Raw genomic sequence first — 16,437 nt, 5'->3', positions numbered from 1 at the left:
ATCATGAATGCACATCAAATTTCTGACGAGCTCGAGAGGCTGAAGAGAGAAAGGATTGACATGGTCGTGTAATCCTTGCTGCCAAATGGCCCCCAACGGCCCACAAACACGGGAAATGCCTAAACGAAAGGACCAATGCGGTCGCACGTCGTTGGTCACTTGGAGTGCACGGCTCGCATTGATGGGCAAGAATGTCCGTAGCCTTGCAAAACTCAGCCTCGCGATTTTTATTTTAACCTCAAGCCCCGCCCTCTTCGTCTTGTCGCTGTGCCTCTGAGGCTCTGACGACTAGTACATAAATACTCGTGCGAATGCATGTCTTCCGAGGACTGAACCGTCGCGGACGCAATGCTGGAATTTAAAAATTCCATAGGCGAGAGGCTCGCCAGGCGGTTGAATCCAAGCTCAAAAAATCATACGTTGGTTCAAGTGCAGTCCGAGGAACACAGGAATACAGACTCTGAACGAGAAAATGAAATTCTAACGGCCAATCAGCATGGGAAAGATTACAACGGTGGCAGCTCATCCCAGCTGTGGACCCCAACAGTCCTCCGCCCGTGGGTCTTCGTTGCATTTGCGACGCTCTTTATTGCCATCCTGATAGTGGTTCAAGTGCTTTATAGCGTGTCAATCAAAAACAATGGCATAAGTGCGAGTGATGCAAAGTTCCGTTATCTATGGACGTACGGTCCAACTGCTGGTAGGCTATTGTTCTTACGAATGCGAGGGGAACAATGCTGACATTTGCAAGTACTGATTATCGTGGCCGGAGTCTGGGGGCAAGTGGAATACCGCACGAAGCAACTCATGCCATGGAAACTCATGGGCCAAACCCCAAGACCGGCATCACAGAGTTTGCTACTCGATTATGTTTCGGACTGGAACGTAGTCACTTTGTTCAGGGCCTTGAAACACTGTCACTGGGTCGTTGCCATCGCAGTCCTCGGAACCTTGCTTTTGAAGCTACTGACGGTCGCTTCGACAGGCCTGTTCATGCTTCAAAATGTCCATGTCAGCAATGTCCCCACCACATTAACAGCGGAAGCGACATTTAGCGGCACGGGCTATAACAGTGCGAACATTGACAGCAATGCTGCGCTGATTGTTGTCGGCAATAAATTTCTCGATCTTCCCTATCCCGCTGGAACCACGGACAAATATGCGTTCAGCCCTTTCCACGGATCCGATACGCCATCAGGTAGGTCAAGACATCTTGCCTAGGATGGTCGCAGATCTAATTTCAATTTAGATTCGAACACGATTCTCTCAGGCACCGTGGATACGTTCTCCACCGATCTAAGCTGTGAAGTAGCAACCGTCAAAAACTGGACTCAGGGATGCGAAACCCAGCATTGTGAACAAACACAGTTCAACCTGACTTTAAGCACCCCGGAATGCTCACGGTACCAGTTCAACGCATTCAGAAGAAGCACTTCTGCTGTGGGTGGATGGCATGCGAACGTCTTCTCGGAGAGGTGTGCCAGTTCCAATGATGACACGAACACCGACCGAGTGATTTTCGCTGCTGCCCACTGGCTGAATGACAGTGCACAGGTCCAGTCCCTTGTTTGTGAGCCTACGTACACGATATCACCAACCTTGGTTTCGTTGTTTAAAAGCAACCAAAGTGTCGCAGAAATCAACTCCACTGACAAGGTGGATACGTCTAACTACACAATTCCGGGTGTAACAGCGGTCGATATCGTCTCTGGGTTACTTTCTACACTAACAATTGCAGATAGCTCTGTGGGCACACTTATCCAACTAAATCATGGCCTCTCTGCCAACTTAGCCGACCCGAATAATAGCTATCTCGATTCCTTTTATCGGATTGCCACTGTTTCATCCGCGGACAATTTAGAGCCCTTATTGGATGCGGCGAACTTGGAGGCTATTTCTCGTCCGGTTTACAATGCAATTACTGCACAGGTAGCAAGGCAGTACCTCATGACCTCTGCGAACAAGCCATTCAATGGCGTATACTCGGCATCCACAGAAAAGCTACTTGTGAGAGAATTGTCAGTTCGACTCATGGAAGCCGCGGTGGCGCTTTTGGTTTTGGTGGCAGGGGCGATGTGCGTGTGGAGACCGGCCAAATGCACCCCTCGAGACCCTGGCACGATCTCTGGCATGGCAACGATATTGGCACGAAGCCCCGACTTATCTAATCGCCTTGCCGGCATCAAGAATAGAAAGGATCTGAAATCATCTCTGGCTGGCGGCCTATTCGCCTCAGAGATCGCCAGTATTGACGGACAACGAAGTTTCAGTATCATCACGAAGCATGATGCCAAAGAGGACATGCGGGTTGCCGAAGCGTCCAGCCAGATATCCTGGTGGAAACCTCTCGCAATGTCGCTGGGTTGGCGAATTCTTACTTTAGCTGTCCCTCTTCTTGTCATTGCGGGCCTAGAGACCACCTACCAGATCTCTCAGAAACGAAATGGCTTGGCTGATATCACATCCGATGGTTATATTCGCTACACCTGGGTATATATCCCTGCGTTTATCATGCTCTTGATACAGGCTCTTTTCGAATGCAGCCACTTCTCTACTCAGGTCATTCAGCCATACCTGGAGTTGAGACGAGGAGGATTGACCGCACAGGAAAGCTTGATGGACAATTACCTGTCGAAACTCACCATGCATGCTCTTTGGAGCGCACTCATCAAAAGAAAGTATGCAATTTTTACTACTGCATTGACTATGATCCTGGCACCTTGTTTGACAATCGCCGCGAGCGGGTTGTATTCTACCGAAGCTGCTAGCTATGTGCGAGCAGTGTCTATCTTGAGAAACGACTCGTTCAACTCGACCGTGGAGCCTCAAGCTTACCACTCGGGACAGAAAGGGATAGGCCTTACCGGTGCTCTTGTCGTGGGGACCAATCTTTCATATCCAGATTGGACGTATGATGAGGTAGTACTTCCGGCTCTGAAGGAAGGCACGCTCATGGATGTGAAAGAAAACACTACGTATAAGCCCACAAACCAGAGCTCTACGGCTGACAGCATCTTTGAACTGACCTATCCTGGTCTTCGTGCTGGCCTCAATTGTACAGTCCTTGAGGCGAGTCAGATTTTAGAAACCACTGTATACAAGGGCTTTGGTTCCTCCATGTCAGTGTCTTTGTCTCTCGGAGGTGACTGTGATACTAGTAGCCGGAAAGTCGACAACAAGACTATTAAGTGGTACAGCATGACTCTACCACTGAATGGGACGACCTACAACGGCACTGCCTTTGGCACGTTTCAGGTTACTGATATAATAAATGAAATGCCGGAGTGCCCAAAGATGGTGGGGGTATATGGGGTCGTGAGCAACCCCAATTCGACCGACACCGACGGCATTCGTGGGTTTACATGTTTCCCGTACGTTGATGAAATCGATGTAGATACAACATTCACTGTTCCGGGATTCAAGATCCAGTCTGCCAAGCCAGACGAATCCTCAAGTCGGCGGTTCGCAGACAGCCTTGCCTCACAGCTAGATTTTGATTCGTTCTTACCTACGAGCAATACCGTCACTGCGTACGATGGATTCGACAACGTCTTTATCGCGATGATGCAAGACCAGGAGACATTGACAGTTACGGATCTCGAACAGGCGGATCGGGTACCCGTGGTGATCAATGCCACACAGCATCTTTATCGCGTACTTATGGCTCAGAGCATGAACGGAAACTCTCGACTGCCACTAGAACAGGAGACAAAATACCAGGGGACGGTTGTCGATCCTACGCGTGTCCGTCTCAAGCAGAGTGCTGTTTCTACCCGGATCCTGGAAGGGTTTCTGGCCGCTATGGCTCTTTGTATTATGGTGGCGTTCTACTTGGGGCGTCGAACGGAGGTGATTCCGGTGAACCCATGTAGCATCGCTGGGGCTGCGACGTTGTTGGCTGGCTCTGAAATGCTGAAGCCGGACATGATCCCGCCTGGATCAGAATGGTGCGACGATACCGAGTTGGTGAAACGGGGCGTTTTCAATGGAGTAGTGTTTGGTCTGGGATGGTGGGAAGGGAAGCGGTTTGCGATTGACATTGGGCGGCCGGAGGAATAGATGCGATACATTTCCTGTTTCATTTACTTGTGCTTAATATAATTACGACTCTTAATGGCAGTGAGATACGACTAGAAAATATTAGCTTGATGTACTTATGATCCATAAGGACGCAAACCTTTCCTTTCCTACACAAATATCGCCCCCAACGGCCAAGACCAACATCCCGAATATTCACCGATGGTCATTGACTATGTTTTTGGTTTGGCACGCCTGGAGAGCTCGTAGAATCTTCACCGGCGCAGTATGGTTACATCCCTGGTGAATGCCAAAATTAGACGGAATACTGTTCTCATGACCTTGAACTCTTTGTTCTTGATCTCAGACAAGGGTGCATCTGAAGTCGATATGGACGTGGTCAGACCCACTAGAGATCGTATCTGCAGTGATCAGGCCGACTGCCGAGCCCTACACGCTACAGGCGATGTCAGCCGCCGTTGATAGGCGGGCTCAATGCACAGCCATGTAGTTACTCCTGACTCGGCCATGTCACGCTTCGTATATGTCCCAAGCTTGCTGTCAGACTAAAGATAGTAATAATGCAACGGCCGCAGGGATCTACCAAGCCAAACCTACCGTCAGAACTATTATCCCGGTTCTTTGTGCTTTCGGACCTGACGACCGCGATCTAGAGTGAAACCATGGTGGCAGGGAATTATGGCGGTGGCAGTGGTTCTTCTGTGTTTCCATTACCGAACGGACCAATAAAGAGAGTATGGCTAATGCATCTCACCGTGGGACTAAGAGGCAGACAAGCTGGATGCAGTGGGGACCCGAGATCGGGCCAACAAGGTCACAATGCAGCATCACACAGCGTCTGCCATCAACCCAGTAGCTTGTGTACGCCCCAATGTCATATTGGTCCAAAATGCAGAAGGCGCAGAACCATGCATTGTGTGACTTGTGCACAGCCCTAGACCGCCAGTCGTTAGTTGACTTGGCGGATCCACAGAATCGGAGGCAAAGATCCAATGGTGAAGATGCCAACCCGACGATCAGCCTCACCTTAACTCGACCCTTTTCCGAGCCTTCCCCAGATTCCTTCGGCTCACGGTGAGTTTCGGGAAGGGTTTAAGGGTTTATGAATCAGGATCCCTTGCGCCTCGTCTATCTTTAGACTTTTGGCCCTTTGTGTTCGTTTTTGGAATTATTCCTTTTTTCCTGGCCCGATGATTCCTTCAGATCCACTGCGCCATTAATTAATCTAATCTCTGATCCTGGAATATAAATATATCGTCCTGATCTGCCGTTCAGGGGAATTATTCTCTCCATCCTCACATCCATTGACTCAACCGCATCACCACCACATAGACCATCCACACACGGTCACCAATCCATTTTCTACAACCACCATACTTGTTAATACATTATAATTCCACACACTTCAAGTTAATTACAATCGATTAATCACAATGCATTTCCATAAAATCACGCTGGGCGCCACCCTGGCCGCCCTCCTGAGCCTAACCACCGCCCTCCCAACCACCTCATATTCCTTCCCCCTCACCACCCGCGACGACACCCAGTGCCCTACCGGAAAGTCCTTCTATCGCTGCTACAAAAACAACTTCCGCGGCTGCTGCTCCGTCGACCCATGCGATCTCGATGACGGCTGTCCAGACAATGACACCCCAACCTGCACGCCGGGCAAAATCTACCAGCCCAAGATGCAAACCTACCTCCTCCCCTCCTCGGACCCGATCTCCACCCCAAACCTTAACGTCTCCAAATCCGCCACCGCCGAATGGGACCAGACGATGACGTTCTCCGTGCCCCAGGGAGCTAAGACCTGCACGCTGAATTGGGGTGTGCCCGCCGAGCGCAACTTCAAGGCCGGCAATAATGCGCTGGTGAGAGTGTGGCAGGGGGATAAGGTCGAGGGGGAGAGTATTGGCGCGGCGGACTTTACCAATTGGCCCGGTGTGGAGGGTCCCCATTTGCATACCGTGGGGACTGTGCAGTGTGCTGAGGAGATTGTTCTTCGGTCTCGGTTGGACAAGGAAAGTGAGGTTTTCTTGGAACAGGGGGCGGAGACTGGGTGGTACATTGATTACAAGTGTTAGGGCTGGGGTGGCTGGCTGAGATGAGAGTCTCTTTTCCGGGATTGCTTTTTTTTTCTCTTTTCTTTATTTTTCTTTTTTTTTATGTTTGTTGCTTGCCTCTTGCGTTTGAGTAAGGGTTCTTTTCTTTTCTTGTCCCATACATAGCCTTTAGTTTGTACATGTTGTTTCCTTTGTATACAGATAATGTCTAGAATAGTGATGACAAACATAATAAGATATGACACTAGTTTAAAACTTAGATCGTGCAGAATTTTAATCTCAATCTAAAGCGGAATGTCCGTGATATCGGCATTCATTCTAGAATTAATACATGTTACATTCCAGCAAATCACGTCATAAAACTACAAGTCGAGATCATCCACTCCAACTATAATTTAGAATTGGCAAGCGACAACCTACATAAAGAGCACGTGTACCCAAAATAACTAATAAAAGGTACACAATATATACAAGATTCCGGGAATCAGTTCCGACGTTCTCCATCGAAAGGTTGCACTGAGGTCCTCTTAAGCTCCACCGGAATGTAACCACTGGAATGTTAGGGCAGAGACTACTCCCGTGATCTCCGATGCATCCTATCCCTACAGCATCGATACTCTCGACTTGCCATACTTCCCCACCCTCGCTGGATGTTAAACCGAGTAGGTCGCCCCGTCGTGTTGAAGTATTTCTGGGCTGCGATCGTGTCAGTGCTATCTTCCTTGCATTCTGTGCCTGTTCCGTAGCTGGTTTGGTTAGCTTTTAACCTCGTGATGGTAAGATGAGAGGAAGTAAACTTACCCAGTCATGTAGGGACCAGATTAGTATGGAGCAGGTCAGAGTAAAAAAGATGGGGAAAACACACTTCCGTCCATACCTAATGTACGGATAGCTCCTCACCAAAACTAAGCTTCAACCGTATATAGTGGTCGATGGGGGTGGATCCGTTGGCGCTGAGCTGGCGCCCGTCTGTCTCATCCATTCTTCGGAGATCATTGTCGATATAGTCGCCAGCTCCGCTCATATGCATGATTCTGGCAATAGCATAGTGCATTTTCAAGAATTCCACCGAAGGGGAGTCTACACTTCGATCCGGTGTAATAAAAAGTATCCGCGTAACAGGAAGGTCAAGTAGGGATAACAATTCCTGTGGATTGACATAGTCAATGTTGTAGGTGTGCCCGCCTAGATGCCCAAATGCTATTTCGAAATTACCAAACATTGTATGGGCATCCTTAGTCAATGTGAGGGCATTGAATGGTCGGTCAATGTCCCATCCGCTAATGCGGGGAATGGGTCGAACATGTTCGATAGCTTGTGTGCCAACTGCTTGCCCTGGGGCTAGATAGAATGTACTGTGTAAGTGAGGGCCTAAAGGTGGGCATTAAGAATCGTACGTACCATCATCTGTTCACCCTTGTTGAGTGACATTAGAGCATGGGGGAATATGTGGGCGACTTCTAAATCTTTCATTGTGCGTCTCTCTGCGTAAAGACTGTCTCCGTCATCATCTACAAAGTTGAGACCATTGATCTTCAGTCATCTGGCATCAGTATAATCACAACTTGAAGAGACATCTGGTGGTGGAGTAGAAGTGGAGGAGGAGCCATTGAGATGGCCGAGGGATGGCTATGAGACTGAGTCATGTAGAATCCGATAATAATTCCCCTCTTTCTGATGAAGGGAAGCTGTCCTTTCTCATTCACACGGGTTCCTCTTCACAATTGAAAAGTATTCTCTCATTAGAGTGACTTCACCCCTTTCTACCCACATTTTCCCTCTCACTTGACGTGAAGTCGGCAGGTTGCGCGGCGCAAGCAGTTCTATCCGCTCCGACAAGCTATACCCGATTGTCAATATCCGACAGGGAGAAGAGCCGTCATTTCAGTCATTTCTCCGATGGCTACTTTATCATAATACTTGTTTAGTATCGGAAATGAATGATAAAGACAGGATTGATTTCCCACTATAAACTGGGATCGATGCTACATACCAAAGACAAATATCCAGGTGCCATCTACAATGAACACCCTCACTGTCATCATTACCCTTGCGAGCCTGTGGCTATCTCGAGCCCTGGGCCAGCTTACACCTTTGAATCAATTCTTCAAACCCCCCACGTTCCCCAACGAGCAGACTGAGAATGTCACCCGGTACCTGAATGAAGCGGCAGCTCAGGCCGTGGACGGCTCCATCCACCAATACTTCCAAGACCAATGCATTACCCAGCAACTCTATCCACCTCTTTTCACATGGCCTTCTGGGTATGTGCAACCTTTCTCGCCATTTGAGGGTCTATTCTTTGTTGGCCACAGCGGTGTCTCCGCCTGGGCTTACAACACGACTGAGGGGATCGTCCTGATCGATACCCTCGACAACGAGGATGAGATTAGGGCAATCCTATTGCCCGGACTGCAATCCTTCGGACTCAATGGGAGTGAAATCAAACACGTGATTATCACGCACGAGCACGCCGATCACTACGGGGGCGCAAAATATCTACAAGATACGTTCAAGCCCGCCGTGTACGCTTCAGAATTGGCCTGGAAAAGCATGGCTGCAATGGGAAAGAATGCCACCCCGCCAGTTCCCACAAAAGACAGAATATTGGCGGATGGAGATAATCTCAGCGTTGGAGGAGTGGACTTCCATATCGTTCTCACGCCAGGACATACCCCTGGGTGTTTATCGCTGATTTTTCCCGTCTCTGATCAAGGCAGACAGCACATGGCTGGGCTATCTGGTGGCACGGGTACGCCAGCAGACGCAGCATCTCGGGAACAAAAGATCCGATCTCAGTATAAGTTCGCAGATATCTGCCAAGGCAGAGGGGTTGACGTCCTTCTTTCCAATCACCAAGTCGCCGATCACGCTCTGTTCCATGCTGATATACTGGCGCATCGCACCCAGCGTACCTCGAATCCATTCATTATCGGTGTGGATAATTTCGATAAGTATATGAAGATTAACGCCATATGTAGTAAGGTAATTGCAGCGCGCGAGGGACAGGATTTACAGATTTAAGGGGTTTTGCCCATGGTAGTGTTTGGCTCCAGGTCATGCATTGCTCTGATGTATCCGTTGGATGGATCACCCACGCCGCCAGCAGTTCTTTGCGAGATTTATGAGGGTTTTTATCTTTAACGTTTGTTATCAGTCGCTCCCGGCGGGAAGCCAACTGAATATGTCGTCTAGGCCCACCATATCCGGCAGGTAGTTGCAGAAACTAGAGTCAAACATTACGTTGTTCCCCTGATCGAGTGTATAGCCTTGAACAGGGCCACAGTTCGAGGTGCTGGAGTCGTCGTGCTCCCAGCGGAAAATGTCTTCCGATATGACCGCGGAGGGTGAAGATCGTAGAGCGGCGTTAACATAGATATCAAGCAGAGTTGCATAACGCTGGGACATATGGATGTCGTCGGGAGCATTCTGCTTGATTGCACGCACAGCTTGACGTATCAGTAGGATGTGTGGATGGCTATCTTCCAGTCGCTCCTCCACTCTGAGCGTTGCCTATGCCAATGTGATTATTATGCGGGTGCATTGGTGGTTTGACAGGGACGGTGCGTACCTTCAGAAGAAATAATGAGGCACAGACGATGTACAACCAATACCTGACACCGACGTACTTGAACAATGTTGACGGAGTAAGATCGTGGGTCACACAGCTCAGCAAATCAATCGACGTCTGAACGGCATCATTGGCAAGTTGTGACAGTATCGGCATATTGGGATCTCTTTGATCGTCGCCAGATGAACTCTCAAAGACATGCGCTGCTGGACTAAGACCACAGAGTCGGATGTAAAAATACTCTAGACTGAGACACACTCTGGGCAATGATAGATCCCGCTCTGGATTATAATGAGCAAACATCCCACATGGGATTAAGAAGGCTGGATCAACGTACCGCTGCTTATGGGAGCATGTTGCTTCTTCCACCGATCGAGCCCTCTTCTGAACCTCTCCCATGAAGCAGTCAGTGGAGCAGACTGGACGCCAAGCTCACCACTCCTCCAACTGCATAATAGTTCCCGTGCCTTATCTGTGTGAGCGGCCAGATCAATTGCACTTTCCCAGAAGCTATCAAGGCTGAAGCACTGGTGAAGTTGATCAACCATATTGCCGCAGCGGCTACCTGGCAACTGCGGTTCTAGTCTCAGTCGAAGTGAAAGGTTTTGATCGGTCAGGTGGATGAATGTGCATAGAGTCCGATTCCATTCTAATCGTACAGAGCCAGACACAGCTCCCCGTCTTGCCAATGTCGTGTTGGTCAGAACATCTTGACTAAAGCAGCCTATCTCTTGAGCAAGGGAAATCGCAGTGGAAAGCAGAGTCCTATCACAGAAGTCAGTGACCACTCCCGCAGTTATCTATGTGAGAGTTCTGCCATACCAGGACATCATGTGGCTTCTGTATGCTGGTGCAACTATGTTTAGCCGCGCAGGAAGACCTTCTACATTTGTATGACTATTGACGGAGCAATCAAGGCCAATCTCATGGGTCGGTTGAGTATTATATTGAGCACCGGATGGCTGGTTTGGAGATACGAAAAGACTCGTGGCGTCCAGGCCAGTATCAAAATCCTCGCAATTAATTGGCCGGCAATGCCATTCTATGAAAAGGAGCAGAGCTGCGATGGCACCCGGTTTCCGCATCGCAGTCGAGCCCCACATGGCCGATTGAAAGAGCTTCTGTACGAGTGACCAAGCCCGCCAATGGACTCGTTCCGATCGGAGTTCGCCGTTGGGGCCCTGCAAAGGGTGATATCTTGAAGCCAGCGCGACCAGGCTGATTACCAACACTGGCTCTTCTCGTGCCATAGAAATGTAACGGTCCCGATTCGCGAAATACTCTGGGACAACGGGAAACAGGGGCCACAGATGCTTGAAATAGAAATCGAGGTAATGCACTACTTCTGCGCCTTGCAAAATGCCTCGCTTAACCAGGATAAACCCGTTCCATTCTCGGGGATTCTGGTAGTTGGGTTCAGCGTTGAGCTGTTCCTCCGTCGCGTTTATACTCATATTTGGCTGTGAATGTTGCTCAGAAGGAGTCAACGGAGCTCCTCGGATGCTCTCTTCTTGCTCGGTGTCTGCCAGTAGATCCAATGTCCCACATGCATCCAGGAGATGCGTGGATAATATCCGACTTTTTGTGCGAGGCTGGACGGTGAGCAATTGTGCGTCTGTCGTTCTGCTAGTCGTCCTATCCACGAATGACTGGGTAGGGCTAACAGGCAAATCACCCTGGGTTACACCATGTTCATATCTTGGGGATGGCCTCAGGTCGTCATTACCAGGTGGAGTAGTCTCTAGACAATCGATCAGATAATCAGGATGAGAATGGGGTCAAATTAGTAGATTCTACCCTGACGTGAACCTCGATCCTGGATGCTGCATGTTGAGGTTCGGAGTTTTCGCCTCTTTCTCTGAAATGTCGTGGAGCATACCCTCAGCTCTTGTTCGCACCTTAGACAGGCAGATCCTTGGTTGTTAGATGGCTCGCACTTCTTCTTTTTCTCCCGGCAGTTGTCGCACGACTGGTAGCCGCGTCTCAGTCTCTGTCGTCCTGGAGACCAAGTTTGGTTGACTTGAAGGAACGTTAAGGAGGTATCGTTGTTAGACATTGAGGTCGAGTATATTCTGTTCGCTCATGATTTGTACAGAGAAAGGACAAGTGGGTAAGAAGACCTCAGGGTGTATAATCTGATTGCCGAGGGGGCGGGATAATTCCGTGCCCAATGCCGGTCTTCCCCACATATGCCGTGGAGACACGACAGTCTCCCATATTTTGTCAATGTTGAAGGGTGTGATGCTTACAGAAGGTTCAAATATCTTGTAAATGTAGTTGCAAGATCATGATACAATATCCTGCACCTTAGAGTACACCTAGTCCGTATGTTTCACCATAAACTTGGCCTGTGTCAATCTACTAGGTCTTGTCGACTGAAGTCCTTGTCACAGACAAACTCGCTCTCACACATAGACTATCTGCTTAAATTACTGCTTCTAGTTAAATATGCACTGTGTAATTCCAATATTTACACGCCTCAACTTTGCAGGCGTGTGTCGTATCCTGCATAATCGGTACACCCAACAAACCAGATAGTCCCAATCCCCGGTACCAGCAGCACTAGTATTACCGACCCGCTCCCCTCAAAGAGGATACCTGAACGACTTGTTCTCCTTATCTGTAAGATCCTGCAATCCACATTCCGCAGTAGGAGGGCCAACCCTTTGGTCCCGCCTGTGATTCTGCAGCGCCATGAGCGCCCGGAACACCTGAGACAAGACCAAAGCGATCGCGAAACAGATGATCAGGGCCTCGAACCCGGGGTCATACCGCGGTGCATATCTTCTGTAGATATAGCGTTAGCTGGGATCCGTAGTTGATGTTGTATGGCTTACGCGTCGAAAGTTAAGGGTCCGATAATATTGCCTAGTGAATAGCCCATGAAGGTCCCGGCTGCCATAGTGGCCTTTTTGGTGTATCCTGCTACATTGGAGGTACCCATGGCAATACATTGCACCCAGGCTGCAGAAAAGAAATTGATCAGGTAGAAACCAATGATTCTGGCGGCGGTTTTTGAGGATGGAAGTCTCCAACTAAGCAGAGCGGGAATGTCAGCTGGGGTAATCTAGTTTAACTAATGAGGGGGTGAGGATGTTCACGTTGATAAGACTTACAGCATGCAACCTCCAACGATAACAGGAATACACGATGCTGAAACTGTGTGGAGGCGTGCGTTGGGGTACTTCCGACCAATATACCCTGATCCCAAGACACAGATGAAAGCAAGAGCACCAATTGGAATATTAAGCAATAGAGACTCAAACGTGGAGAACCCCATGCCGTTAAAGATAATAGACCCGAATGTAGTGACCGCTCCACTCCCAGTGCTGGACAAGGTTGACAGAAGAAATATACACCAGAAATGATACGAGTAAAGCGCCTCGCAAACCTGGTACCACTTAAATGTTCGGTTTTCTGCGCCGGCGTTGTTGGCACGAACTCTCTCGAGGAGCATCATACGTTCCTCCGCTGTGAACCCCTTGGCTGTTTGAGGGCTCCCTGGAAACACGAAGAAAAGTGCTATGGCCCATGCTAGAGTGGCTAACCCCGCTATTAGGTACATGTACTGCCACGGATGCAAGGAGCCGCTGGTTATGTGGCCGAGACCGTAGTTGATGAGCGGTGATATGATATTTGAGCCCCCACTAAATGAGTACCAGAGTGAGGAACGGAGCACCTGCTCAGAATGTGTGTACCACGCTCCCGTGCAGAGCATGAACGCTGGTGATACTCCGCTCTCGATCACGCCCAGCATGAAACGGTTGATCAGGATGCCAGTGTAGGTGGAACAGGCGGGGGTGCAGAGAACTATCAATGACCACAGAATACATATGATGGGACAGACTCGAGCCACCGTAACTTTCTGGGAAACCCAAGTGATCTACAAGTCGGTGGAGGCATGATACATCAGAAGTCTGGCTGGGTAGGCTCGGCCAAGTAGCCAAAATAAAAGATCAAAGACACCCACGAGTATCTCAAGCCGCTTTGAAGATCCAAATCTTCTCGAAGCCCGAAGATAGCGGCCTGGCTCAGGAGCGCCTTGTCGTAGTATTGGAGCGCATACGTAAAGCACATCTTCCGCCCATTGTAAGTTATTCCGAACGGTTTCTAGTGAGAGTAGGGGTGTGTGGGGAAATAGCAAAAGGCAAGTGAGGAATCATACCACAGGCATTAAACGAATATCAATTTTTCGTAGTAATCGCTTGTTGGTTTCCTCGTCAACAATAACGCTCTGCGTATCAAGCTCACCATTTCCATCCTTCCCGTCAATATCGAGATTAGCGGGAGTAGTCGACTCCATGTGTATGGCGGAGCCTTTTGCTTCTGAAGACATTTTGTATCTGTGAATGTGCCAAAGAGATAGTCGTGATGGCCTGGTAGCGGACCAGTTGCACCGGCACGTTATTTGTATCCATCCTCGGTTATGTAGACAAGGAGGTCCCAGGACTGTCATTGTTGCTAAAGAACCCCACACTAGAACTACGAGCTAAAATCCTTTGAATTTTGCGGGGTAACCAATAGATGGTCCCCAAAGCAGCAGAATCGCCATGAACAAGGCAAGTCGATGGAGATAGGGCTCATCCGGCGGATATCCGAATTAGGAAAACACCGCCATCTACTTAGAATCCCGTCACCGGGTATTTTGAGATGCCCAGTATTGCCACTGGAAATTAAGGGAGAAGATTCATACTTGGACAGATTATTTGCCAACAGACATGGACGGTGTGTTCTTTCGTTATGCACTCAGCGAGCTGGTCTACACTAGTCAGGCCGTCTATCAGAGTTGTCTTAGAAACTTTCGTAATCATACCTTGAATGAGGTACTATAATCTTACAGGGAAAGGAGCGATCTAGGGAAATAATAAGTCAAGTATGATTTCAATAAAGAACTGTCTGAAAGCTAATCACTCAGGCTGCGTTCCATGGTACAATTCCCCTACCCAGCAAAGTCCTCTCCCCAAACTCCCGTTCAGCAACCTGGAATAACGGTAGCCCTTGAAAATAGCCATTGCCTATGGTGCCAACTGCTTCCCATGTGGCCCGTGCCTCATCTTCCCCAATTGTGACCAGCGGCCTGCCAGTGCCTGCGGCGCTTGCATCTGCCGCCAGTTGGATTTGGCAGCATCTCTCTAATAAGACAAACCAGGCAACTGTAGCCTCAATGGTAGGGCCCACCGTCAATATTCCATGATTGCCTAGCAATGCGGCCTTTTTATTTCCCAGGGCTGCAGCAATCGCCTTTCCCTCATCTGCAGCAAGTACGAGCCCAGCGAAGTTGGAGTACAGCACATGGTCGTTCCAAAATACACAGAAATCTTGCGTTAGCATGTCCAGTGTCTTTCCCGTGGCACATATAGCTCTTCCATAGAGGCTATGCGAGTGCGCCGCACATAAGACGTCGGGTCGGGCTCTATGGATCTCCGCATGGATGGCGTAAGCGGCTGGTGATGTCAGAAATTTGATAACAAGTATACCTTTAGTCTACTTCTACCGGAAAGTGAAACAGATCGGGGTCAGCTAATAGACCTACCGTAATTGAGTCGTTTATTTTTTCCTCCCTCGACTACAGTGCCAGAGTGGTCGACACGAATTAGATCGTCGTCTTCAATCAACGAAAAGTGCATTCCTAAGGCCCCAATCAGCATTTGCCCGTCAGGTAGAAATGGCTAGTAGATAGATTCGATCTCACCAAACGGATTGACCCAGAAACTGGTGGGATCTACAGGATCTCTGACTGTGATGTGCCCTGCAACTCCCTCTGAAAGGTCAAACTTGGCGAAGATTCGAAAGGCAAGGGCAAGACGGTGTTTCAGGTACCGACGTTCCTGGTAAAGGTCGTCAAACTTGGGAGGTTGCTCTGCTTCCTCATCCACAACGGCGAGTCGTGGATCGCCACTGCGATATGGTTTATTCTGTCCGGATACTGGTTCTGCTGAGGGAGCCATTTTTACTTTCTGAGAAAGGTATTTCAGTGTTCAGTAGTGCTCGTTCCACTTGGCTTAATTTTGGGTGACTACCGTGCTATGATATAGTCCAGGTTAGTAATTTTATATTCACATTGAATATGCCAGGCAATCGACGGGCCTAATCTGGATTTCCGCCGGACCGGCCTTTAGAGCAATTCTCATGCGAACAAGTCGGATATGCTGGGCTCGACCAGCGTTTCGCCAGCGCGGCAGAGCGATCGTTCCCTTTTTGGAATATCCGACTATCCGACTATCCGCATCCTGCAGCAAGATTCTCACCAGCAAATTGTTTCCCTGCGAAAACTTTTCCATGGGACTTTCCGACATAATAAAACTGAAAGTTGTGAACTGTTATTCACCTACGGACGCTAAGGAGGCCGAAACTAGCCCATACATCACCTCGTGTGACTTGGTATATAGGAAGTGTACAAACGATCATTGAAGCGATATAAATTATACTACTATTAGTATACCAATGATCCACCATAGCAAAGAACGGTAGAATATACAAGGACACCTATTCATGTACTTGGTTTGGTTCTTCGTGATCAATCTAGATTCATAGTGCCATTACCAGCTCAACTCGTTCGCTGGATTTACTAGATATTGAGTATACGTACTCAATAGGCTTCTTTCTACCTTGGACTACGAGTCACGGAATGTCCTTGTGTCATCATTTCGGACTCTAGGATCAACGTATCATCGCCGATCACTAGTGGATTCTAATTGTCGTGGTAATTTGTGTCTAACAAGGTAGCTAACTGCTCGCAGAGTCCTTGGCGGGATTTAAGATTAT

The 16,437-nt window shown here is 48.9% G+C and overlaps 5 protein-coding genes across 5 annotated transcripts; 3 read left to right on the top strand and 2 right to left on the bottom strand.

The window, feature by feature from the left end:
• Nucleotides 1-496: 496 nt before the first annotated feature.
• AO090009000145 (DUF3433 domain-containing protein) lies at nucleotides 497-4,059 on the top strand (the record flags this gene model as incomplete). The annotated part of the gene is made up of 5 exons (XM_023233942.1): nucleotides 497-557; nucleotides 802-853; nucleotides 903-1,198; nucleotides 1,637-3,352; nucleotides 3,395-4,059. The coding sequence occupies 5 exons, from the start codon at nucleotides 497-499 to the stop codon at nucleotides 4,057-4,059; spliced, it is 2,790 nt and encodes a 929-aa protein (XP_023088530.1).
• A 1,412-nt stretch (nucleotides 4,060-5,471) lies between these two features.
• On the top strand, nucleotides 5,472-6,389 carry AO090009000144 (uncharacterized protein; the record flags this gene model as incomplete). The annotated part of the gene is made up of 3 exons (XM_023233934.1): nucleotides 5,472-6,063; nucleotides 6,123-6,231; nucleotides 6,350-6,389. 3 exons carry the CDS (start codon nucleotides 5,472-5,474, stop codon nucleotides 6,387-6,389), a joined length of 741 nt encoding a protein of 246 aa, XP_023088529.1.
• A 1,734-nt stretch (nucleotides 6,390-8,123) lies between these two features.
• AO090009000143 (MBL fold metallo-hydrolase) lies at nucleotides 8,124-9,125 on the top strand (the record flags this gene model as incomplete). The annotated part of the gene is made up of 1 exon (XM_001816598.1): nucleotides 8,124-9,125. The coding sequence occupies one exon, from the start codon at nucleotides 8,124-8,126 to the stop codon at nucleotides 9,123-9,125; it is 1,002 nt and encodes a 333-aa protein (XP_001816650.1).
• A 129-nt stretch (nucleotides 9,126-9,254) lies between these two features.
• AO090009000142 (fungal specific transcription factor domain-containing protein) lies at nucleotides 9,255-10,775 on the bottom strand (the record flags this gene model as incomplete). The annotated part of the gene is made up of 4 exons (XM_023233926.1): nucleotides 9,255-9,614; nucleotides 9,673-9,953; nucleotides 10,010-10,437; nucleotides 10,495-10,775. The coding sequence occupies 4 exons, from the start codon at nucleotides 10,773-10,775 to the stop codon at nucleotides 9,255-9,257; spliced, it is 1,350 nt and encodes a 449-aa protein (XP_023088528.1).
• A 1,482-nt stretch (nucleotides 10,776-12,257) lies between these two features.
• Nucleotides 12,258-15,968, bottom strand: AO090009000141 (uncharacterized protein; the record flags this gene model as incomplete). The annotated part of the gene is made up of 13 exons (XM_023233920.1): nucleotides 12,258-12,459; nucleotides 12,510-12,707; nucleotides 12,789-13,555; nucleotides 13,639-13,782; nucleotides 13,838-14,015; nucleotides 14,143-14,161; nucleotides 14,229-14,404; nucleotides 14,486-14,525; nucleotides 14,616-15,149; nucleotides 15,206-15,301; nucleotides 15,365-15,629; nucleotides 15,693-15,696; nucleotides 15,733-15,968. The coding sequence occupies 13 exons, from the start codon at nucleotides 15,966-15,968 to the stop codon at nucleotides 12,258-12,260; spliced, it is 2,859 nt and encodes a 952-aa protein (XP_023088527.1).
• Between the last annotated feature and the right edge of the window lie 469 nt (nucleotides 15,969-16,437).

Source organism: Aspergillus oryzae, chromosome 1, assembly GCF_000184455.2.
Source record: "Aspergillus oryzae RIB40 DNA, chromosome 1".
Lineage (NCBI taxonomy): Eukaryota > Fungi > Ascomycota > Eurotiomycetes > Eurotiales > Aspergillaceae > Aspergillus > Aspergillus oryzae.
The sequence above is the reverse complement of the archived record's forward strand: the minus strand, read 5'-3'. Positions and strand labels throughout refer to the sequence as shown.